Below are 25,401 nucleotides of genomic sequence, written 5' to 3'. Positions count from 1 at the left end.
ATCCCTCAAAAGTGTTTTCATCAGCATGTGGGTTGATATGGTTCAGCGGGAGAACTAGATTTGAGCGCCTTCTGAGGGCAAAATACCATTGTAAGTGCTGAAGGGATTTTAAAAGGAAAATCTCAGACAGTCTCAGTATTTGAGATGACTTTCAAACTGGAATAAATGAAAATAAAAAGGCAGGAGCGGAGCATTAGAAACTTTTTAGATTACTATTGTTTCATTATTCTCATATTTTTTTTGCTAAAGTTTCACTTTTTAATTTAAAGCTAAAGAATGTGATGATAGTTGGGATTGATTGTTACCATGATACAACTGCTGGGCGACGGTCAATTGCAGGATTTGTTTCCAGCCTCAATCAAGGAATGACACGGTAAGAAATTCATTCATTCACTCAATCGTATTTATTGAGTGCTTTCTGTGTGCAGAACACTGTTCTTGGCGCTGAGAAGGAACAATTCAGCAATAAAGAGAAATAATCCCTGCCCACACCGGGCATGCAGTCTAGAAAGGGAGAGACAGTTTAGAAGAAATGTTTGGAAGATCCAGTTGGACCAAATCCAATTCCAGCAGCCTGGATCTTATTGAATGCAGAACTAGAAGGCACACAATAGACCTTGGTTATGCCAGCTGTACTCCACCTGCTTTAGCATCCAAGCCCTCAGGAAGGAATGTTAGGGTTATAAGTGACCACACTGACCCTTCCTCTCGTCACTTTCCACTTTTTCCAATTGCTCATAGTACTTCCATAACAGTTATTCCATGTGCTCAGCAGTCTGAGCTAGGGAGAGGCAGGTGGGGAAATAGGTCCCAGAGCTGGAATGTGGCTCTGGAGTCCCGTTCTCAGTACTTTAGCACCTAATCTGGTGTGCTCTGTGTAGCCAATTAAATCATATGTAGCTTAAGTTCTTTTGTAGTTCATCATTTATTTTTAAATTGGTAGTCCTTTTGATTGAACAGTTTGCATCTTTGATAAATTATTGAGTATTGCATTACAGTTGTACTGATGTCTCTAGGATGACAAAGTAATAACTTTGAGAGTAAGTGACTCTCTCTTATTTGAAAAAGCAATCGATACCTTTTAATTACTCCTAACAGATTTTAAAATGGGTTAGCTGATGGAGCACCTTTAAAATTTCATAAACTGAGCTGGAGAATCCACTTTAGTCCCAGGAGTTGATAAAAATACTTCGTCTTAAGTAGAATGCGTCCATTGGGTTGTAAGAATAAAACCTGTTAGAACTATAAACATTAACAGTTTGCTCTGTTTGCCTTATTTCTGAAATTTCAAAAGTTTCCAAAGCAAGTAGCCTAAGTCAAATATTCTATATTTTATTTGATATTGAAAAACAAATTCGGAAGTATTTCTTTGAATAATTCAAGAATAATTTCCGAGTGTTGACGGTTTTTCTTTTTATGTACTACAGTTGGTTCTCTCGCTGTGTCTTTCAAGATCGAGGGCAAGAGCTTGTAGATGGACTCAAAGTTTGCCTGCAAGGTAAGGTGTGCTTTTTAAATAGTCTACACAAGCCTTCAACTATTTGCAAAATTCTTTTAGGAGGTTTCTTCAGGTTTGGGTTTTAAGTGTCTGCGTGCCTGATACCTGTGCCTTAGATTATTAGCTGAAGGAACTAGTGTCTTGAAAATGAGCCATAGATGGCAATAAAAGTGTCTGGTTTTATTACAGGGGCATTGCGCAAATGGTTGGCCTGTAATGGCTTTTTGCCTACAAGAATTATCGTGTACCGAGATGGTGTAGGAGATGGACAGCTGAAAACTTTGGTTAATTATGAGGTCCCACAATTTTTGGATTGCTTGAAATCTGTTGGAGAAGATTACAGGTAAGTTTATGAGAATCATGGAAATAATGGGCTTTTATAAATGATTTATGGCAGTCATCATGCTTCCTGAGGGGAAAATCCCAATATGGAGATGTACGGTAAGTGGGAATGAGTGTCTTTCCTTTCAGCCACTGATGGCAGATATTGGATTTTTTTTTGTTATTGCTTGCATCCTGGAAGAAATAGGGGGTACTGTCAATCAGCCAACTGTTTTTATTGAGTGCTTAGTGTGGGCAGGGCACTGTACTAAGTACTTGAGAGAGTACAACACAACAATATAACAGGCACATTCCCTGCCCACAACCAGTTTACAGTCTAGAGGGGGAGACAGATATTAACATAAATTATGAATGTGGAAATAAATGCTGTGGGGCTGGGGCTGGAGGAGGTGAATAAAGGGAGCAAATCAGGGCAACGCGGAAGAGAGTGGGAGAAAAGGAAATGAGGGCTTAGTCTGAGACAGCAGCACACAGGCTTAGGGATGAGTCCTGGTCATCCAGACTTCTTTATATGTGCACTGTTTTTCTACATCCTTTCCTGCATTTTCCCATGCAAACTCCTGAATCATTTTTCTAAATTGCTGCATACACTTAGCTCTCCACTCTTTAAAAATCTCCACTCATTGCCCAATCCTTTCCTCATCGAACTGAAATAATAATAGACAATCCTGGCAAGGAACTCAGTCATATTCTTTGACTGCTCACTGCGTGCAGAGCACTGTATTACACACCTGGGAGAGTAAAATACAGCAAACCTAGCAGAGACGTTCCCTGTCCATAAAGAGCTTGATGTAAATAAATTTAATGATATGTACGTAAGTCCTGTGGGAGCTGAGAGAGGGGTGAATGAAAAGTGCAAATCCATTTGCAAGGGTGACGTAGAAGAGAATGGTAGAAGGGGAAATGAGGGCTGAATCAGGAAAGGCCTCTTGGAGGAGATGTGCTTTCTACAAGGCTTCAAATTTGGGGACAGTGATGGTCTGTTGGATACGACAAGGAAGGGCGTTCTGGGGCAGAGGCAGGACGTGGGCGAGAGGTCGGCAGCTAGATAGACGAGATCGAGACATGTTGAGAGGGTTGCTATTTGAGGAGCAAAATGTGTGGGCTGGGTGGTTGTAGGAAATCAGGGAGGTAGAGTAGGAGGGGACAAGTTGACTGAGTGATTTTAAGCCTGTGGTAAGGAGTTCCTCTGTGATGTGGAGGTGAAGGGGTAACCACTGGAAGTTCTTGAGTGGGGAAACATGAACCAAATGGTTTTTCAAAAAAGTGATCCAGACAGCTGAGTGAAATATGGACTTCACTCTTTTACTGCTTCCTTTTAAGGACTATCTAATTTTCCACAAGCTCCTGAAAAAATGGCTTTTCCTGGAGTGATTCGGACAAGTTTCCTGTTTTCCATAGGTTGCTCATTTTGAAGCTGGTCATGTGCAGGCTTTTCCTCAATCACCTTTTTTTTTTTTTTTTTTGGTGGTGGTGTTGTTGAGTGGCACGTGTTAGATTCAGAAGCTCTTATTTCATAAAAACAAAATTGGGGCCTCTCACCTGTATATCCCAAATTAGGACCATAATTAGTCATCCTATATTTCAAGCTATACAAGAAAAATGTGAAGTAGGTAGCCAGGTCATTAGAGATAAGGGATGGGGGAGGTGTGGGGACAGGGAGTTGGAGTTAAACATCTGAAACAAGTGGAAAGGGCATTGAGCATGGGTGTCAATGATGATGGAGAAATAACTTCTCCAGGCAGAAATGAGGGCAGAGTTAAAGCACACAAGGATTAATTTGAGGTAGACAAGGTCAGCCTGATCTGTGAGGGTCTGCCTCTTTCTGTGTTTTCTGGAATATTTGCTTGTCTTACTCTGACCTGTCTTTTGGGCTTGTAAAAAAAACATGCTGGGCAGTCCTGACTCCTCCCAAATGAAGAATAAAACTTTTTTTACCTGAAGAAAGGTATTTTTGCCTCAGCATTTTGTAAAACACTTTTAGAATACATTGTTAAAGGGTGTGGTTTGGGGAATTCAGGTATTTTCAGAGCATATTTGAGGTTCTATCGCACTGCCCGTACTCTTTTGCCGGGTTCTACATTTGCCAATATCCTAATGTGATCATTCTAAGCTGTCTTTCCTATTTACTACTAAAATCCCAGAATTTCCCAGGGCTGCCATTTTGACAGCCACCCATGTGTACTATTACCCGGATTCTGGTTCTGGAAATTACTGCTGCAAGATTCTGTGGAATTGGTGGGAGGTCCCCTTTCCCCTTCCCACGCTACTTTGACCCTCTGGGAGGAGGGGGGCTTAGGGGGTGGAGGGCAGCCCCCACTTTCCAGACTGCTTCCTTCAGAGGGCCTTCCCTAATGGCAGGTGTAGGATGCCTCTGGACAGCCACTTCTCGTTGGTCCTTGGAATCCTGTCAGAATAATCCCATTCCTTAAGATTTGGTGAAAACCTACAAGATGTAAAACCTGCCTGTTGTTTATTGACATCATAATTATCTTTAAGCCCAAAACTAACAGTGATTGTGGTGAAGAAAAGAGTGAATGCCAGATTCTTTGCACAGTCTGGAGGAAGACTTCAAAATCCACCTCCTGGAACCGTTATTGATGTTGAGGTCACTCGCCCAGAATGGTAAGTGCTGACTGAGGCAGTGGTCAGCCGGCGGGGGAATTGGGCAAATCAGCCATGAAAAACACAGGTTTGGCTTACAAAATATCTGCAGCGCATGTCTGGCAGACGGCTGGTCTCGGCAGGGAAATGGAAAGGGAGAGAGGCTTGCTCTCTCCTTCCCTGCCGCTGCATGTATCATCAGTGGTATTTATTGAGTGCTTACTGCATGCAGAGGACTGTACTAAGCCTTTGGGAGAGTCCGATACAACGGAGCGTTTCCTAGGAACTGCTGTTGGACTTGTCCTCTTAGAGGTCCAGACCCTACCACCTTTGGGGGGCATGTCCACGAACGACAACCCCTCAAGCTCAAATCAAGAGCTGAGCTACCAACAGGAGCAGTTGAGGGAGTAACCTTAGCTGAGAGTGTCTGTCCTTGGTCCTGGCAAGCCATCCTCTGCTGCTAATTTGGGTATTTATCATCATTCAGTCTTTCAGTCGTATTTATTGAGTGCTTACTATGTGCAAATCACTCTTCTTAGCTCTTAGGAGAGTCCAGTACAACAGACACATTTCCTGCCCTCAACAGGCTCACAGTCTAGAAGGGGAGACTATGTATTTGTCCTTGAGTAGTTAGGGTGGGTCCAACACTGTGCTAAGCATCGGAGCATCTACAAAACGGTTAGGCTCTATCCCACAGGGCGTTCACCGTTAAAAGGTAGAAAGAGCAGATCTCTTATCGTCATTTTACAGATGAAGAAATGAAGGCCCCTTTGAATACACTGTAAAAGAATGATTGTTCAGCCCTGCCCACCATAAATTAGCTCGCCTCTTCTCCCTTGTGTAGGAGGATATTATTCTGGGTTTCAAGATGATCAGCTACTGTGAGGGCAGTGACTGTGAGGCATTCTTGCTCTGGAAGTCACTTTGGGGTCCACACTATTGGGTAGCAATGACCGATTGCTCAATTATTATTGACTGACTGATTTCCAGAGTGAAGATCTAGTCAAATTTTCCTTTTTATAATTACAGGTATGACTTTTTTATTGTGAGCCAGGCTGTGAGAAGCGGCAGTGTGTCGCCCACACATTATAACGTAATCTATGATAACAGTGCCCTGAAACCGGACTATATGCAACGTTTAACATACAAGCTTTGCCATATGTATTATAACTGGCCAGTAAGTACCTTTACAATTTGAAAAACTTGGTTTTCCAAATTGACATTTAGGTATGATTCTGTTTTTCAATCAGTTAATCAGTGGTATTTATTGAGCACTTACCGTGTGCAGAGCACTGTACTAAGAGCTTAGGAGAGAACAAAACACTCGAATTGAGGGACATGATCTCTGCCCACAAGGAGCTTACGGTCCTGGGGGCGGAAAAGGCATTGAAATAGATTCCAGATTGAGGAAGTGGAAGGGTATATAGATATGTCCACAAGTCCTGTAGGGATGAGGGTGGCATGAATATCAAGGGTTTAAAGGCTATCGATCCAAGTCCGTAGGTAACACAGAGGGGAGAGGAAGTAGGGAAAATGAGGGCTTAATCAGGGGAAGGCCTCTTGGAGGAGATTTAAATCATTTGGAATGAAGTTCAGTGACTAGTCTCTAACCTCGCTTATATTCACTTTTTTTATATTTTTCTTTTTTCCACCTAAGGGTGTTATTCGAGTTCCAGCCCCTTGCCAGTATGCTCACAAACTGGCTTTCCTGGTAGGTCAGAGCATTCACAGAGAACCAAGCCTGTCACTCACAGACCGCCTTTATTACCTCTGAGATGACCAGATGATGACAAGTGACGGTTTAGGAACCTGCATCTTGGTTGATTTTGTTGTTGTTGTTGTTGTTACTTTTATTGTTGTTTGATGGTTCCAAAGTTTTTTTGTTTTTTTCTAGATCTAGCTTAGAGTTATAGTCTTCCAAAGAGAACACTGGATTAGGAGTCCAGGGTTTCTGGATTCTGTACTCAGCCCTACTGCTGACTGACTGTGTGACTCTAGACAAAAATTTACTATTTAACAGATTGAGAAACTGAGGTATAGAAAGCTTGTTTTTCTTTCTCCCTCAAAAGGCTGTTTAGGTTTAATGGTAATATAACTGTAAGGTGCTGTAATTGCATCGCGTGGTGCTTTGCAAAACGCTCTGTAAGTGATGGTAGTGTTTAGAAGGCTATTACTAAAAGCCAGTTGTATTTTACTGCAAATGTTTCTTTAGAGTGTTATTCCTTTAAGTTTAAAGCATTAGGAAAATCTTAATAAAAGATTAAAATCTCCGATTGTGGGTACAGTTTTATTTCGGGCATTTGACCTACTCTTTTTAAAGAATCATTTTGATGAACGAGAGAGAATCAGCAGAGGACGTGGGAAATTTTCAGTGAAACTAGGCAGGGGTTTTTTTAGGGTGGGGGAAAAAATGGCTCTTGCCGGTTGGAAACGAGGCAGGGGGACCATTTTGTGCCTTTTGAAAATGGGTCATTGTGAGTTTTCCTTTAGGCATCGATTTGGTCTCCATAATAGGACTCCCTGAGCAGACCTCATCAGCTTGCAGGTTTCATGTCTTTGGCACCAGGCTGAGTCAGCAGAGAGCCCACCTGCTGCATTCAGCTGGCTATATGCATCCGCTTGTCGGGCAGTGGCTCCACGCTGAATCCGAAGTGGAAGCGACCTAGAATTCCAGGGCCCAGCATTTGCACCAGCGCCTCTCTGGGAGCCGGTCCCCGCTAAGAAATGGGGGTGTCCCGGGCTAGGTGCGGACAAGGACGTGGACAAGTCCCAGGTCACAGACCCCAAGCTTCAAGTCTCTGATCTATAGGATTGGGTCATTCCGATTGGGTATCCATCAAGAAGAGTACTGAGTATCAATGAATGATAAGTATTGAGCGCTTACTCTGTGCAGAGCACTGTACTAAATGCTTGGGAGTACAAAAGAAAAGAGTTGTTAGACATGTCACCTACCTACAAGGAGCTCACAGTCTTGAGTGTGGGATAGACATGGAAATAATAATAATAATGTTGGTATTTGTTAAGCGCTTACTATGTGCAGAGCACTGTTCTAAGCGCTGGGGTAGATACAGGGTCATCAGGTTGTCCCACGTGAGGCTCACAGTTAATCCCCATTTTCCAGATGAGGTAACTGAGGCACAGAGAAGCGAAGTGACTTGCCCACAGTCACACAGCTGACAAGTGGCAGAGCCGGGAGTCGAACTCATGACCTCTGACTCCGAAGCCCAGGCTCTTTCCACTGAGCCACGCTGTTGGGGGAGAGGGGTTTTATAAATAAATTACGGATATGTACAAAAGTTCTGGGGGCTGAGGGTGAGGTACTTTTCAAGTACTTTAAAAGTATGGATCCCAGTTCATAGGTGACACGGAAGGAGTAAGGGAAATGAGGGTTTAGTCGGGAAAGGATTTTAGAGGAGATGTGATTTTAATAAGGCTTTGAAGGTGGGGAGAGTGGAGGTTTGTGGGATATGAAGGGAGAGGGACTTCCAGACCAGAAGGAGGACATGAGCAAGCTGCTAGATATATGAGATCAAGGTACAGGGATTAAGTTGGCATTAAAGGAAGAGATGTGGATTTTTCTGTAGTGGTCATTCAGCAAGGCGTGGAAAGAGGAGGTGAGCTGATTGAGTGATAGTAAGGAGTTTCTGTTTGATACAGAGGTGAATGGATGACTACCGGATGCTCTTGAGGAACGGAGAGACGGACTGAATTTCTTTATAGAAAAAATACGTCTGGGCAGCAGAGGGAAGTATGGACTGGAGAGGGGAGGGACGTGAGGCAGGGAGGTCAGTGAGGAGGCTCATGCGGTAATAAAGGGGACAGGATACGATGATACGATAAATGCTTGGATCGGCATAGCCGCAATTTGGCTGGAGAGGATGGGGTGGATTTTAGCAACGTGAAGGTAGAACTGACAGGATTTTGTGGCATATTGAATATGTGGGTTGAATGAGAGAATGTAGAGGAGAATGCCAAGCTATGGGCTTGTGAGACAGGGAGGATAGTGGCGTGGGGTACAGTGATGGGAAAGATGGGGAGGACAGGTTTGTGTGGGAAGATTTCTGTTTTGGACGTCTTCAGCTGGAGGTGTTGGTGGGCCATCCAAGGAGAGATGTCCTGAAGACAGGAGGAAATGTGAGGCTCTAGAGGAGGAGAGAGATCAGAACTGGAGAGATAGATTGGGAATCATCCATATGGAGATGGTAGTTGAAACCATGGAAGCCCATAATGCCTCCGCAGTAGTGGGTGTGTAGCCTGAGATTGGTAAGAGAACCCAGAACTGAGCCTTAAGGAACTCGTCATCATTACAGGATGGGAGGCAGAAGAGGTGCCTGTAAAAGAAACTGAGGAGCAGAAGCTTAATAATCAGGTGTTTTGGTGGTATGGAAGCTAGTTTTTTTTATGAAGTGGTTCTAAGGACAGTGTGGGCTTAATTTTGATGTTTGTCTTTAGAATACATGAGGCAGTGGTCTGTCCAATACTGTACGGCACGCCTGGCCTGTTCCGTAAGTCTTTCAAGTCCCTCTGTGGCATTATGATGCAAATAATAGAGTATGCATGCCTGGACTGCCACGGGCATATACTAAACCATTTCTTCTGCCGCCACACTGCACCCAGACAGAAGTGCAATATGGGAAGGCGGTATGGTGATTCCTCACTTGTGCTCTATCCAAAATGAGTCCAAAAAACATATATCCTAGAAGAACTGACTGCACTTGAGAAATGAACAGGGTGGCACTTGCCAGACTTTCTTCTTCACTGTTGAACTGATGAAATCAATCTTAATTTTCAACCCAAGGCTCTGCTTACTGAAGAAATTCATGTCTCTTTAGCAGCTGGACCCCTTGGAAAGCAACCATCTCCACTGATTAAGTGCAGTTGGAAACACTAAAAGCACTAACCTTGTGACAAGGAAACGTTTCTACTAACTCTGTTGTACTTTACTCTCCCAAGGGCTTAGTACAGTGCTCTGTACACAGTAAATGCTCATTAAATACCATCAATTGTACTTTTTTGTGCCCTAAGCAAATCTACCATCCCCCAGCACACTCGCCGTTCCTTCGTACTTTTGTTGAGGGCACCAAAACCAATTTTCTATGTCTACCTTTCTGTCTCTTTGCAAACCAGCCACAGTGGGAAAGTTCCAGACCAGTTATACTAAGCTGCTTTCCGCACTTGTCCTTTTGGCCCGTGGTGGGGGCAAGATATATAAATACCTGCAATTGATATATCTTTCCCTTGGAAATGGTTTGGGTTTTCAAAGCCTGAAGGGCCAAATGTGCTATAAGACTTTATGATGGATGACAGCAGTCAGTTTTCTGATGGGATTCCTCTGTTCCTTTCCCTTGGAGATAGGATATGGATTGTTTTGAAGCTTCTTTATTTAAACTCTCTTGAAGGCAAATAGGCTCTCGTAATAGCCAATGAGCAGCGTGAGGCATTTAAAGACCTTGTGCAATCTGTAATCGCAGGGTTTACCCCTTGGTATTGCTTAACTAAATCATGATGTACAAAGAGAAAAGGGGAACATCAAGTTCTGGCTCTCCCTTTTGATAACCTCCGATAGCCGACTGTCTCCAGGAATCAATAATTCAATCAAGCAGTGGTATTGAATGCATATACAATGCAGTATATATTGTACTAAGTGCTTGGGAGAGTACAGTATAACAGAGTTGGTAGATGCATTCCCTGCCTACAGTGAGCTTTACAGACTAGAGAGGGGAGACAGACATTTAAATATAAATAAATTACAGATATGTACTTACGTGCTAATGGGGTTGAGGGAGGGGTGACTGAAGCGTGCAAATCCAAGTTCAAGGGCAACATAGACGGGAGTGGGAGAAGAGGAAATGAGGGTCTAGCCGGTAAAGGCCTCTTGAAGGAGATGTGTCTTGGATAAGGCTTTGAAGGCGGGAGAGTGCTTGCCTGTCAGAAACGAAGAGGCTCCAAGCCAGAGGCAGGATGTGAGCGAGAAGTCGGTGGCGGGATAGACAAGATTGAGGTATAATGATTCGGGGCATTAAAGGAGCGAAGCGTGCGGACTGGGTTGTAGTAGGAGAGTAGTGAGGGGGGGGCGAGGTGATTGACCACTTCACTGGCGGCTCTTGAGGAGTAGGGAAATATGGACTGAACGTTTTTGTAGGAAATGATCTGGGCGGCAGAATGAAGCGTGGATTGGAGTTGGTTGAGGCAGGCGGCAAGCAGGTCAGTAAGGAGGTTGGTACAGTAATCAAGTTGCGCTAGGGTAAGGGCTTGGATTAATGTGGTCGTTTGGATGGAGAGGAAAGGTTGGATTTTAAATCAGGCAGAAATAAGTAACAGTGTGTTTTCTAATAGTGTGGCGTGGTGACCACTGGGCAACTGAAATACCATGCCAAAGACCAATCCTGCAACGTGTTAGCTGCCATAAAGGAGCCCCGGAGGAATGGGTTGACGAAAGGGTGTGTCCTCATTTACTTAGGATGGGGGGAGTGCTTCAGCAGTGTCCTATTCTGGAGTGGTTGGTTCGGAGATGTCTCCTGATTCGGGATTCTGATGGGGCAGAAGTAATGCCACAGCCCCAAGATGTCCTCTTCGGGTTGGGGGCCTGCTCTAATCGAGACATTTTAATGTGAAGGAGCAAAGAGGATAATGGAATACCACAAAGTAGCTGCATGGTGAGAGAGGCTGGCAGGGAAGCCTGTCTCTGGCCCTCGGGTCCCTCAGCTAGTCTTAGGTTTTGTTCCTGTGAGGTCTCAGGCCACTAGGTGAATGCCAACTTGGGAATCATCTGGTCAGTCATGAGGCACAGTGTGGAAATGGCAACCAAACTGGAAATATTATTAAACACTTTGCATTTCTGGCTTATTCAATCTTATTGAACTTCCATGGGAAATAACTGCCCCTTCTAAGTCTCTGTGTATCAATACTAGAATCACACTGCTCGGGGTTTGCAGAGACGTTCGTATTTCTCACCCACATTTCACCAAAGTGGGCATGGGAAATAGCCCGAAGGTAGAGACGTGCCCGCTGGGGCTATGCTGTCAGTGGTGAGGGATGTCGACATGCTTAAGGTGTCCGGTTTGAGGGATAGGGTTAGCAGAAGTCTTGAAAAAAGCAGGTCGCGTGGGTAGCAAAGATGGGTGGTTAGTTTGGGAAAATACCTGCCCGTCTCTGTGGCGTGGGGTCAGCACCTTATACAGTGGTCATCTTGGCTATCAATGGAGTTTGTACATCAAGTTGTCATATTACAATTGGTTACGGCCTCACCTCTGCTCATCACGTACCCACCGGGGTAGTGAGGAGGAGTGGTAATGCGAAACCAGTAGCACGGTAATCAGTCGGTCTCACCCACTCTCTCTGTCCTGGAGCCTGCAAAGGATGGGAAGCTCCATGAGCGTCATTATTTGCCACATTAAGAAAATCGAGAGCCACAAAGCCCCAGTTGAGGGGCTTCACGAGCCTCCCATGTAGTGGGAATCAATTCTGTATAGTTCGAAGTCTATTTAAAAATTCAGAAATACTGAAAAGATTCAAGCGTTTAAGTGATTTAGGGTTTCTTCTATAGAAGTGCGGCCAATGACCTAATCTCTCCACCGTGCTACGTGCCTTAGGAAGGGCAAGCTGAAAAACCAAACCCTTTAAACAGAGCCCAACAATCACATTCAACAAAATATCAAATTTTATTTATAGAAAATATTTTACACGAACTGTACACATGCATACGCCCACACAATACGTAACCACAAATTTCAGCCAGTAACTTTTTTTTTAATTTTTATAAATCTAGCACACAGCATAATATTTTACAGTAATTTACAGTGTAATCTTTTGAAGACACAATGGGGGAAAGCTTTTAATCATTCAGTTATAAACCTTCCATAAATTACAAAAGAAAGGCAGTCTGAAAAGTATGTATAAACAGTAAAAACAATTTACAAGTGGACAAGAATTAGAAAAGAGTAACAGCCAAACATGTCTGCCACCAACTTGGAAATTCATTTTGATCCAGAGATGCCAATACTGAAAAGTGTGGAAAATTTTTACAGAGACTGAGAATTTCTTAGGGTGCTTTTTTTCAGTGGCAACAGCTTTTGTGTATAATATATATGTGCATACACATTTTATATATTTATATATATATATACACACACACACACAAAATGTTCCTCACTGCTGAGCCAACCTCATGCATTTTACTCTGACATCAATAACACATATGATAGAACTGAAAAGATAGAACTGCACAGCCACAAGATAGAACAGTTAAGGGAGCGACAATTACACTCTTCTGGCAGGTTGGAAAACTGAAACTTTACACCGATGCCAGAAGCTTTATAATGCATTTTCGAATGTCTGGAAGTAGCTAAACAATTTCTATTGGGGTAGTTTTTCATAGAATCTGTCTCGTGTGTTTTCTAAGGTAACTCGAATGTTTAAAAATTCACATTTTCAGACTCCCATGGATTACAGACATTGATGGAGTCAACAACACATCACTTGATTTCCAACTATTGTTCAGTGCGAATGAAGACTGAATGCACAACACATACAAAGTATACGCTGTATATTTATTAGACAGTACAAATCATTGTGCATTAATAAGGCAAAACATCAAGGCTGAATCAATTAGGAATTTCAAGACCAGAGTTGGTGAAATTTGCGTAACGTGAGGCAAGCATTTTGAAAAGGGAGAAAAATTGAAAATTTTATTGATCCCCTTGTTCAATCGTGGACAGAAAACATACAGTGACTGAAAGTACAAGAATGTCGTGGGCTACAAATAGCTTTTATCCACCTGATCCTTAGTAACTCCTCACAACCGTCCCTTGAAAAACAAAGCTTATTAGCAACATGATCTTAAGAGCAAAAATTCCACTTTTTTTCCATTCTTGCCGTTAATTAAAACGGACCAGTGCAAAAAGGAATCATTCTTACTGATGTCAGAAAGGGGAAATAGTCATAAGATTGTTTTACGAAGTACTTGTAGAGTCATGAAAGCCCTAATTTGGAGTGGAAGCTTTCCAGGTTGTCCAGAAGTCTACGGATCATTTCACTGCACCAAGTTTTTTCAGCAGTTTCTTGCCTTTGGAAAGCAGCCCCTTTTTCTTTTTCGAGGATATTTCCCTGCCTCTCCCAGGACTACCAGAACCCATAGATGACGTAGGTGACCCAGAATGGAGGTGGACTGTGGGGGATGGTGCTCTCCTTGATGTACCTGTACTCTCAGGAGGAACCTATTAGGTATATTGTTATAGTTTATTGAATGTCTGAAAGCCAACAACAGCATTTAAGTCGGTAACATCTTACTGTCTTTCCCATTTCCCACCCCCCAAAAAACAAAACAAATCAAAAAAAAAAAAAAGGTAAGAGGATTGGTTCATTTCTTCTTTCAGTGATTTGAAAGCATGCCATGTAAGGAATAATACATATCTCCCAGAAGTATGATTGTGAGAGATGGTTGAGTCATTTAAAACATATGTTTGGTGAGACCTTCAGTTCATGTTTAAAAGAATTACCTGATCTTGGGGGCGGGGAGAGGGGGTGATAATCAAACCCCAATTTATCAGGGTCTCTTGCAAGACTAAATAGGGATGTTGTAATTGGAGTAATAAACAGTAAAACAGACTCATCATCACAGACTAGCAGTCTATATGAGCAAATAGATTCTGAATTTTACTCTACTACTGTATTTAAAATACTGTATATACATATTTGAGAAGATGGCACACTGGTTGAAAGAAAAAAACTAAAATGAACCTTAATTGCAATCAAAGAAAGCTTAAAGGCCCTTCTTTTTCAGGTGGCTCAATTAGTACTTCAACTGAGGAGGATATCTTTTCAAGAACGCCGATGACACTACTATAGGATTTAAAATGTTATTTAATTCATCGGCAGTAGTTGAACCAAAGTGCTACCACTATAATGATCAAACATTGCAGTTAGCCAGTTTTAAATAAGGTATATACTGTAGGATACCTGTTGAACCTCTTGCATTTTAAGAGCAAAAACGTTTCATTGGGGGGGGACTCGTTCATTAGGGACTAAAGCAAAGGGGCTTCAAGCTTTCTTGGATTTAAAATCAAGGTCTAATTCTAATGGAAAACCATTTAGTTAAGCATCCCAAGGTACACCTGAAGATACCATAGAGTTTAGCCTAATGCATTCATTTTGCGAGCTGCATGTTTCATGACACTTGTTATTGCATTGGTATACCAAAAAACTAGTCAACATGATGTTCATATTGTTTGATATTGTCCTCATTGGGTGTATATAGACAGCATAGAGAACTGTGTTTTTTGAAGGGTGGATGGACTCCTGAATAACTTTATAATCATTTGTAAAATACATTTCCAGGTACTTTTAGGCAGGGATTTGAGGTTAGTGGTATTCGTAACCAACCACCTTTTGTAAACTAATCTAATCCTACTTGTGAGGATTTTTCTTTTTGTGCTTTTTTCCATCAATAAACTTTGTGCTTATCCCAGGATTGGCCAACAATGCAATATGCAGCTTCAGTTTTTAGAGCAATTAGACATTGGAACACTTCTCTATGTAAACAGAAACACTTAGCTCAATAAGAAATATGTTCCAAATGTTGACCTCTGGCAGAGAGCAGAATGCATAATGGGGAGGGAAAATCTTGAATTGGCTTTTAAAGAGGATTTGTTTCGGTGGCACTTCAAATTCACTAAGTTTCACAACTGAGATAAGATATCGTATCCTGATAGTTTTAGGGCCAATGCTTTTTGGAGACATATTTCTTTTCTTTAAAATCCCATAGTTAAGCCTTAATTGCATTAGCTATTTAAGGTAGCTTAAATTGGTATCTTTACTGGTATCTTCAGTTGCTCACTTACGTGAAGGCTACATTGCCTTATTAAGGTGTGAAATGAACACTCTTCTTCTGTTTCCAAGCAGATGAGCAAAGAAATAAAAATATATATAAAATATATAATATAGAAAAACTTGCAGTGATGAAATAAAAGAAAAATGAAACACTAAACATGGATATAACCTATTTCATAAAAATGTTCATGGGACTGATGTTAACATCAGAAATAAAATGGAGAAACCTAAAAGGACGGTCTAAGGTTACTCACCGGCTCTAGCTATAGTTTCTATTAAAAGGAATAGCTATCGCTCCTCGCTCTGTTCAGTATGTACTGTTTGAGACTCAGTATTTAATGAGTAGAAGGCTGATGAAATTCATTAAATGGTGAAGCAAAAGAAAATGGAATAAAAATTTGAGATTCAGTATTAGGAAAGTTTATGGAAGAACCATGGAGGAACAGCACTGAAATGTTTCATGTTTTCCAACATATTTTAGTGATGAACAATGTCAGTGTGCAAATTGAGACCATCGAAATATGAAAAACTGGGACAAAAATTAAAAGTGTTCAATACAATCGCTTACCCTTTTTGCCTTTGTCCGAATGGGGGTATCTTGATAGCGGGTGGGTGCATCAGAAAGATAGACTTCTACATCATCAGGCACTTCTTCAAGAAAGTTTGAAGGAACCAGACCTTTTTGTCCATTAAGTTCACCCTACAACATAGGGACACGGAAGAGAGTTAATGATTCTCGGCAACAGTTCCTTTTTAGAGAAATTAATGTGAAATAGTTTAGTAGAACAAAATGGGATGAATATAAAGTAGAATCAAAATGGACTTGGGTAAAAGGACCTCAGTGGTGGAGGCTATTGCCTATGGTTATGCTTTATAAAAAAATAAATACACTATTGCATGACTTTCATATGTTTGTTGGTAAGTATAAAGTTCTAAATCTGGGTTACTTATTTACAGGATTTGATGCACATGTCAAGAAGTAGAATTTTTATGGTGAATTGTACTGAGAAAGTAATGTGAAGTTATTGTCAGATAAGATGGGGCAGTCACATTTTCTGTGCTCCGTTATCCCATGTCTTCTGGGATATCAAGAACTTACATAGTAAAATCCATCTTCATCAATTTCACCAAAGACTGTTATAATGTCTCCTGTACAAAATGTTAGTTCAGCCTGTAGAGATTGGAAAATAAAAGCATGTCTGTTTTCTCATACGCAGCGATATTTTGAGAGATACAGCAAAATTGAAGCAGAACGAACATGTTGGCCTTATTAGGTGAGCAAAATTTGTGAAAATTCAGTGGCCTGTTGCCAAAATCACTTGTCTTATAGAAACTTTCAGGGTTGAAATAATAATTAGCTTATACCAGCTGAAAACAGCTCTGAATGGCACGTTCGAGCCTTAAAATCAGTTGCCAACCACGGGAAAGCCCCCAGAATACTTTTTTTAAAAAACTTCAGGAAACCACTTCATGGAGGTAGGGTTAGATGCCCTCCTTTTACTGGTTTATATTAAGTAGAAACGATGATGATAAGAAGGATCTATATCCCAGTAGCTCAGGGAGCCTTCAACAAGTAACAAACACAGTAGGACCTGGCCAAGCTGTGAATGAAGAAAAATGATGTAATCATAATTCTCTGTTGAAAAGCTCTGGGCTCTTCCATGCTACCTACATATTATTCCTTTTAAGAAGTATGATTCTGTAGTGTTGCTCTTAATCCCAGAAGATACCTAAATGACACTTAAAAGTGGAAAAAACAGTTTAACCAAGCAAGACATACCATAACGAGCTCCTTAGGTGCTCAGGAGGCTCGAGATTTCACCTTCGGGGATTCTCCAGTGGGCTTTGCATTACTAGAGCTCACCAAGAGTCGCCTCTGTCATTTTTTTGAGAGACTCAAAACTCAGTTCATCTGGTCCCCTTCAGGTACCCATCCACCCAACCACATGCAGTCATATCATATTAAAGAGGTAACCTTTGAAATAAAGGAACTGAAACCATGTTTCGCGAATACCTCTACATCAACGTTAGGAGAGCTTTCTCTTGGGTCGTAATCATAGAGAGCCACCATTCTCCTTGTAGACACACAATGCTGCCTGCCACTTCGTCGGTTCCTCTCTGTTCCAATCACAAGGGGAGGAGAGGAAAGCTATCATAAAGTCCTTTAAAAAAATCATGGTGAAGTTTTGCTTTTTCCTTTGTTATTTCCTCAACAGTGCAGCGGCCGCCTCCTATAGCAAGCTAGACAGGAGACCCAGGAGACCTACCCAGACCGAATCAAACCATTATTCAAAAGCAGAGCGTGCACCCTCAAGACAATTGTTTGGTGTTTTTCTATCCTTTTTATCAGTTGCCTTGGATTGTCTCGATTCCGTACTAGCGGCAGTTGAAATTTTTCTCCTGCAAATATTTTGGTGGGATGGGGTGAAGGAAATGGGATAACTTAGGAAAATCACAGAAGAATGAGATGGCCAAATTCTTGTTTGCAGCTGCCATTTTCCCCAAGGGAGCAAGCCGCTCTCGGTGCTGCAGCCACTCCAGGAAAGGCAGTCAAATGGAAACTATCCAGGGCAAATGGTAAAAAGCAACGGAAATTTCTTTCCATTGCTTTATACGCAGCAGAATTACGTTTCAGTGATCTTCAAACGTACAGATCTCCTTGAAACAAGGAAAAAAGCAAAGCTAATGGTTTTCCCCAAAAGTTAGATGCAGTCTTTATAAAGTCGAACATTTACTGGGAAGTCTGGGGTACGCTTAATTTAAAAATTGAAGATGGAGGGTGGGTGGTGCAATGAGAAGAGAAACATGCTTGTTAGTTTTACTTACAATAGAGACGGCTCGTCTGATGTAGTGAATAAGCATAGCATATGTTGCCACACAGAAATCTGGGTTTGGGAACAATCTTAAAATTCAAGCTCCAGAGGACCAGGATTGGCATTTGAAGGGAGGGTGGGTGGGAGGTATGCAGGAAGAGGGGTTATACTCTCAGTCTCCAGAAGGAAAGAAGGGTGTGTAGTTTTCCTTTGATGTCACCTAGCTACGTAATTAAGGAGATGTTCCATCTCTGAAGGCAAAGATGAGTTAATGTTATTTTATGAGCCACTTTGGGAGTGTGAGGCGAAGAGCAAACAGAGGGAGAAAGAAAGTGAACGTATGAATGGCAGGGGAATAGTCCCAAAACAACTATACTCCCCCGTCCCCCTCCCAGCCACCCCGCCCCTCCCTTAACGCGAATCTGATCACCTCAAGTTTGTGTGCTTTGGGAAGGGGAGAGTCCCCTTGGCATATTTACTAGGGAGTTGATGAAACAAGGACGTAGTCATGATTGGATGCCAAGGATCTCTCATCCGAAGAAAAGAAAAAAAATGCATTAAAAGTAAATCTAAACAGCTCAATGCATTTCACCTAATTTATAGCGTGAATCAAGTTATGTGTTTTTGGCACAGACCTCGTTTAGACTTTCTGGATCTGCGATGTACAGAGCGTGTGCTCTCTTTGAAACGGTCACAGTTGACTTCAGGTAAGGAACGCATAAATATAAAAGAGAGGAGAAGATGTGAAGCTGTTCAAAGTTCTTAAATCTCAAGGATTTAATGTGGGCAAAGGATTAAGCAAACTATATTCATATTGAACACGGCATTGTAGGGGTAGATTTAAATTTGAGACAAAAGGGTTTAACACCAAAAGAGACCAGGAGTTCATTTGTATTTTCATACTTAAGGACAACTGAACAAATTCTTGGAATTGCAGAATTTTGGTGTTAAGCAGTTGGTCCGAATGAAAATACCCCATTTATAAACTAAACGTGGAATATTTAAGTTGAATAATTGGTTATAAACAATTTCTTTCAGTAGTGTTTTTTGAGGGGGGAGATTAAGGAGTTTATGGAATTAGATTTCCTCCTTACATTAAAAAAAGACAAGTTTCTGGTAGAAGTCATTTAGTTTAACTGGGAAAAGGTTCTGCTCAACAGAGAACTGGTTTAGGACAGCTATTCAGTCGAATTAGTTGAAGATAGAAGAATGATCGCCGATAAACTCCTATCTAAATGAAACTGGAGAAGCTGCTGTAGTCAACATTTTGAAGAATGAAAGGTATAACCCTTGGCCATCATCCATTTCCACTGATGGCAGGTAGTACGATAATGCATAAAGAATAAAACCATATCAAACTAGGCATCATCCTTTTATGCTTTGTCGCTGTGGGACTGTCAGTTATCAAGCAATATAGCACTGCATTCTTCCAAGCCGAGGGGTTGTCTGTGCCCAGAAATATCTCGGTAAGATGGCAGGGAGGACTCAAAGAGAGGTCTTTATACCAAAACAGCCTAAATGTTGAAGATTTTCAGAAAAAAAAAGAACACAACGTTTGAAATGTAATCAAGCGCTGGCACAGAGTGGATCCCTCAAAGCGCTAGTTTGCTCTAAAATCCATATGCATCTGCTCTGTAATAGGAAAGCCAAAACAAGCACAGCCAAGGTATCAGCCCCAAATTATGGGGCAAAACATTGTCTCTTACCGATTTTTTCCACGGGTGTATTCAAAGGGAGAAAGCCTTGTTTAAGAAGCTGATCCATCATTTCTTCATCATCTGCTTGGATTTCAGAGACCATGTTACAAGGAATAAGGCCAAGTCTTGCACAGGTTTCCCCACGGTAGAATCCATCAGCATCTTTATCACCGTAAACCTAACACACCATTTAAGAACCAACACGTTAGCATCAGTCAAGGTGGCCGCACTTGTTCGACTAACGGACATCAAGTTAGTATTAGGCCTTGTCCATTTACTCAAGGACAGTCCCGAGGATATTTAGCTGATTTATCCCTTGGAGCATCTAAACCCATGTTAAAGCCTCTCATGGTTCTCTCAGGAAGTAGTACCATGAAGAACCTCTTGCCATCCAGACCAGCACTAAGCATGACAATTAGCCATTTTTCTCCCACCTTAATGATCTGTCCCTCCTTAAATGGCAGCTCCTCCTCAGCAGCATCTGGATTGGGGGACATTGTGAGTGGATCATAGTCAAAGAGAGCAACAAATATTCGGGCGGAAATGTCCTCGGCACCAGGGTCTGTTTCAGACTCTTCGTAAACATCCGGAGACAGGCGGTCCCGACTGCAGTATCCATCTATAAATACATTGCAAACAGATAAACTACTCATTGAGTCTTGCCACTGCCTGATCTGTTTTATTGAGAAATGCATCTCTGCGGCTTTGAGAGAGAGAACGTTCAAAACAACAATGGGTCAGCTGACTGAGTTCAGTAGGCATTCCATTTTTCTTTTGCTCTTTAAATTAAAAAAAAAAGCACCATGCAAGTAGAGAATCATCCCAAGCACACAAACATGAACCCAGGTAGAAGAAATTAAAGAAGCTTAAGAAACTGGAAAAAAGGGTCATCATATAATTGGTTAACTACTCTAGATAAATAAAAGAAGCATGCAGAGGAAAATGTAAAACTGTGTAAATGACTAGGTGGTGACAGGCCATAGAAGGAGGGATGAAAAATTTATTCCTCTGGTGTGTATTAAAACATAAGGAAATGCATCCACAGCTTCTGTGCCGGAAAAATGCATTTTATAATATTTCCTGGCAATCTGTCATATCTTTCACAGTATAAAAGATAAAGCACATGGAATATTAAAAGGTGCATTTTGGAGATTAACCAAAATTAGATGACTAATTAGTTAAAACACTTCCTGAAGTAGTTTTAACAATGAGATGGTTTGGGCATAAGCTGGGCTATAAAAAATGGTTTCCCAGTTGTTCAGTTTTCACCTGAACATTCATTCCCGAGCCAATTAAAAATAACTAACTCAGTCTTGGGGCGGCTCATTTTGTAACTGCAAAAAACCTACAAAAAACAACAATCGCAAACTGTGATAGTGGTTAGGTTTAGGTGAACCCTAGGGTATTGGAGTTCGGAGCACCAGAAGAGGGCTGAGTGAACAAATTCAAGATCAAAAAGAAAGGCAGAGAAGGCAAAAGGCAGGCCCAGCCAAGGAAGTCGTGTCCTAGCACAGAGAACAGAAAGTGGGGAAGATAGGATCCAGGAAGACGAAAGAGGAGAGGTAATGGGCACAAAACACGATGGTTTCTTCCGAAGAGGCTTTAAGCTTTTCTTTTTTTTTTCATTTATCAAATGAATTCAGTTCAAAATCTCATTTTACTCACCTAAACTGTGTGGTTTTAAAGACCGTGAGCTAGCTAGTCTAGTTATACCAACTCTGTTTTCAGAACATTTAGAGCTCCAACAACAGTTGGTGGCCCATTTCAAATTTAAAGTTTTATAGTTTGTCCCGCAAATACATATGATTATGGAGTATTGGTTTTCTACTAAAGTAGGTGTCACTGGTTTCTTTAATATTTTACATTGGCTTCTATTTGCGTTATTGAAGGATTCCACACAAGTTCTGACCACTTTTCCCCTTTGCTTGTGAAACCGACCATCCCAGAACAAGCTATGAAAATTTAGGAGTTTGTGCGGCAAATGCCGTTACTTCTGTGATGATAGAGGCAGAGCAGTATTAGCGATAGGGTGGGGCAGGCAGTTCTGGATTCAGCTACCTCAATTAGAATTTATAACATGAATTTGGTTCAAGTTCCCATCCTCGTACTTTCACCGATTATCTTCTTTAGAAGAAACGGTGAACCGAGATGTGCCCAGGATGTTTTTAGCTGTGGGAAGATCCCCGGGTCAAGCCACGGGCCAGCGCTGCTCCGACACTTTGGCCTCTATGAGCTTCCCTGGCAGTGACAGCTGACTTTGTCATTACAGAGAAATTCAGCACTACGGTCTTCCTCGACTAAGCCTTCATTTCCTCTTTTCCCACGCGGCTTCTGCGGTGACCTGATTTACTCCCCTTATCCACCCCTCCCTCAGCCCCGCAGCACTTACGTCCATATCTGTAATTTTTTTTTTTATATTGTCTGTCTCCCCCTCTAATACTGTGAGCTCGTTATGGGCAGGGAATGTGTCTACCAACTCTGTTGTAATGTACTCTCCCAAGCTCTTACTACAATGCTCCGCACACAGTAAGTGCTCAATAAATACGATTGATTGATCGACAGCTCAACTACAGGCTTAATGGCTCTAAATAACCCTGGAGGCAGCTTCCCAGAAGTTCACGTACTGCAGTATTCTCTGGTTTCTTTTCAGCCTAGAAAGTTCATCGCAATCGTTACTAGAGTGAGTCATTTGGTCTCTTCCTCATCCCAGAGAAAGACTGGGGGAAACTTACCAACGCTGCTTCAGTTTTGGCTCAAGCGTAAATTCTCCTCATATTCCGTCATTGCATGCAATGTTGTCACAGACATGGAGTTTATTAACACGCAGTTCTAAAATGCGTCTTTGGCATAAAGGATGAAGAAGTTTTGGCATACCGTATCTAAGGTCAGAGGCCATGGCTCGCTGGAGAGGCCGTTTCTGGTGTCCACCCATGCTGCGATAATAAGCTTCTTCTTTTACAGGTGAAATATTTCCCTCACTACCTGACCGAGACCGACCGCCTTCACTGTTACTGTCCATTGTAATTTCTACGAAGAGAAAGGGAATGATCTATTAAACATACTTTCAAAGCTTCTGCTGTGGGGGAGAACTGAGGACCGTGGAGAATGGGAGGGGGGTGAAGGGGAGGAGGGGACAGGGGAATTTCCTTTTAAAAAGGGCCCGTCTTCACATTTTAAATTCTGTCCAGGCTTTCAGTTACTGTCTACACATTTCCAAACTTCTCTGCAATCCTCCAATGGATGTTTAAATCTGAAACAACTGTGAATAAGTAGGATACTGTGGATCTCCGGGAGTATATTCCTCCAGTTTGTTAAATCTTATCTTTTCTTTTTTCTACAGATAAACTAATGTAATCAGTCTCTTTGGCATGGACATCGAAGAACCAGAAATAGGTTTAATGATGGGTAATTTGAAAAAAAATAATTATCTCCAAAAGCCCCCACCCCAGCTACCACAATTAAATGTGGCCATGAAGCAATTTATTACAGTTCAGAGGCCCCTCTCTCTTAGTGACACCACCTGGATTTAGTTCGATATGGTGGTGGAATTTTTGTCATTTTAAAATACGAAGGCCAATAACTGGCAATATCCACGAGTGCCAGCTAACATCCAATTAGTTTCCCTAATTGTCTTTGCTAGGTACCAAATCTTTAGCAGATTCCACCGGTATGCTCTAACTCCAATGTAAACTGGTATAGATATATTGCTGAAATACCAATTTTATAATACGCATTAATATTACATTTCCTCAGGGAACTGACAAAGTAAAAGCTTACTCAACACAGTAAGAAATTCAGCGTACTTATTTAACAAAATAAAATCACCTGACACGGTCCTCTGATGAGTTGTGTCTATTTGCATCAATGTCTAACGGTATTTACATTTTTAGTTTAATTGTTTTTATATCTCTAAGCTCTGCATGGCCTAATGGAAAGAACATTGGCCTGGGTGTCAAAGGACGTGGGTTCTAATCCCAGCCCTGCCACTTGTCTGCTGTGTGACCCTGGACAAGTCTTAACTTCTCTGAGCCTCAGTTCCCTCGTCTACAGAATGGGGATTTAATACCTCTTCTTCCTCCTACATAGACTCTGAGTCCACTGTGGGACATGATTATCTTGTATCTATCCCAGCGCTTAGTACAGTGCTCTACACATAGTAAGCACTTAATAAATACTATTATTATTATTATTAGTAATAGGCTATGAAAACTTCCACATCCAAAAAAAATCCTTAGTAAAGTTCTGGTAGGATTTCTTCTATACTCTAAGCTTATTGGTGGTAGGGAGCATGTCTACCGACTCAGTTTTATTGTACTCTCCCAAACATTTAGAACACAGAAAGCACTCAATAAATACAATAGATTGAATTCCACTTTCTTGCTTTCTGTAAATCGAGATGGTTCTTTGATATAGGTTTTGCTTCACCTTAAAGTTGGTGTGCATATTCTTTAAATATATTCAGTAACCAAATACTCTCAATACATTCCTCGTTCATGAGGAGCAGCGTGACCTAGTGAAAAAAGCACACGCCTGGCATTCAGATGACCTGGGAACTAATCCCAGATCCACCGTTTGCCTGCCGTGTGAACTTAACAAGTCACTTCACTTCTCTCTGCCTCAGTTTTCTCATCTGTAAAATGGGCACTCAATCCCTGTTCTCCCTTTTGCTTGGACTGGGAGCCCCATGTGGGACAGGGACTTTGTCTGACTTGGTTTAACCTCTATCCAGCGCGTAGAACATTGCTTGGCACAAAGTAAGTGCTTAACAAATACCACAACAATAATAATAATAAAGGTACTCTGCATTTTGGATACCAGACTAGTAGGAAGTCTGGGAATATTCTTCCAACAGTGTGTATCTCCCTGGATAGAACATGATGTGCTGCTGGAAGAACTTAAAGGCCAACCACACGGCGCAGTCAAGGCACTTGTGCCGTAACACAAGTTTTCCTTAATGTGGGGCTCCATCAAGGAGGTAACCGCCACCTTATAGGAGAACTAAGCATACTCCATCTACGCATCAAATGCTCTGTTAAATCTTACAAACAGGACTGCATCGCCAGCTTTGGGAACGTTTACCCTTTCAACTCTTATGTGTGATCTCTTTCGGTAGACACCGTACGATTCGATTACGGAAATGCCTCGGAATTCCTTGGCCCGACATCATTACCCACAGCGTGATCTTTATACGGGGGCGGTTTGGTTATACGTCCCCTTCGAAAGCTCCATCCATTTTCAGGTGTTGTGGTTCCTTTAAAATGGTACAGCCCTGCTTCTGAAGACCGTGCTTTCGAGGCGAGGCTGCAGAGATTCACTTGCTTCCAACTTCATCGTCAGAGCAGTCTCGAAGTAGTCAGAGCGCAAGGCGGGGGGATTCAAGTGCAGCTGGTAATCCTACATTTATAAGCTAATCGTCTTTTTCGCCTGCTATATTGTGCTCTGCACACAGTAAGAGCTCAATAAATGCCACTATTTGATTGATTAAGGAAATCATTAAACGGATCTTGCTAGTGGGCAGCCCTTTTTCAAATGCTGCCTGCTAAAATGATCATGAAACAGAATTCAGTAGCCATCTTTAGACCAAAAAAAAAAAAGATTCTTAACTACGTCTAGCCCTGAG

The 25,401-nt window shown here is 41.8% G+C and overlaps 2 protein-coding genes across 15 annotated transcripts in view; one reads left to right on the top strand and one right to left on the bottom strand.

Annotated features, from left to right (window-relative positions):
* Window positions 1-6,715, top strand: part of PIWIL1 (piwi like RNA-mediated gene silencing 1) — a 33,091-nt gene extending 26,376 nt beyond the window's left edge. For both annotated transcript variants that reach the window (XM_029058526.2, XM_029058527.2), the window contains exons 17-22: window positions 270-373; window positions 1,428-1,498; window positions 1,688-1,841; window positions 4,340-4,465; window positions 5,474-5,621; window positions 6,102-6,715. In XM_029058526.2, the coding sequence (XP_028914359.1) occupies window positions 270-373; window positions 1,428-1,498; window positions 1,688-1,841; window positions 4,340-4,465; window positions 5,474-5,621; window positions 6,102-6,218 (720 nt within the window). In that variant the 3' untranslated portion in view covers window positions 6,219-6,715. The remainder of the gene's footprint in view (window positions 1-269; window positions 374-1,427; window positions 1,499-1,687; window positions 1,842-4,339; window positions 4,466-5,473; window positions 5,622-6,101) is intronic.
* A 5,371-nt stretch (window positions 6,716-12,086) lies between these two features.
* Window positions 12,087-25,401, bottom strand: part of RIMBP2 (RIMS binding protein 2) — a 358,745-nt gene continuing 345,430 nt past the window's right edge. For 6 of the 13 annotated variants that reach the window (XM_029057608.2, XM_039910272.1, XM_039910280.1 and 3 more), the window contains 8 exons: window positions 22,656-22,808; window positions 20,216-20,400; window positions 19,791-19,959; window positions 18,720-18,785; window positions 17,286-17,389; window positions 16,371-16,442; window positions 15,840-15,971; window positions 12,087-13,659 (listed from right to left, as the gene is read on the bottom strand). In XM_029057608.2, the coding sequence (XP_028913441.1) occupies window positions 13,471-13,659; window positions 15,840-15,971; window positions 16,371-16,442; window positions 17,286-17,389; window positions 18,720-18,785; window positions 19,791-19,959; window positions 20,216-20,400; window positions 22,656-22,808 (1,070 nt within the window). In that variant the 3' untranslated portion in view covers window positions 12,087-13,470. Of the gene's footprint in view, window positions 15,330-15,839; window positions 15,972-16,370; window positions 16,443-17,285; window positions 17,390-18,719; window positions 18,786-19,790; window positions 19,960-20,215; window positions 20,401-22,655; window positions 22,809-25,401 lie in introns of all 13 variants that reach the window. The other 7 variants (XM_039910275.1, XM_039910289.1, XM_039910278.1 and 4 more) reach the window with 5 other exon arrangements.

Source organism: Ornithorhynchus anatinus, chromosome 2, assembly GCF_004115215.2.
Source record: "Ornithorhynchus anatinus isolate Pmale09 chromosome 2, mOrnAna1.pri.v4, whole genome shotgun sequence".
Lineage (NCBI taxonomy): Eukaryota > Metazoa > Chordata > Mammalia > Monotremata > Ornithorhynchidae > Ornithorhynchus > Ornithorhynchus anatinus.
This window is presented reverse-complemented; position numbering and strand designations above follow the sequence as displayed.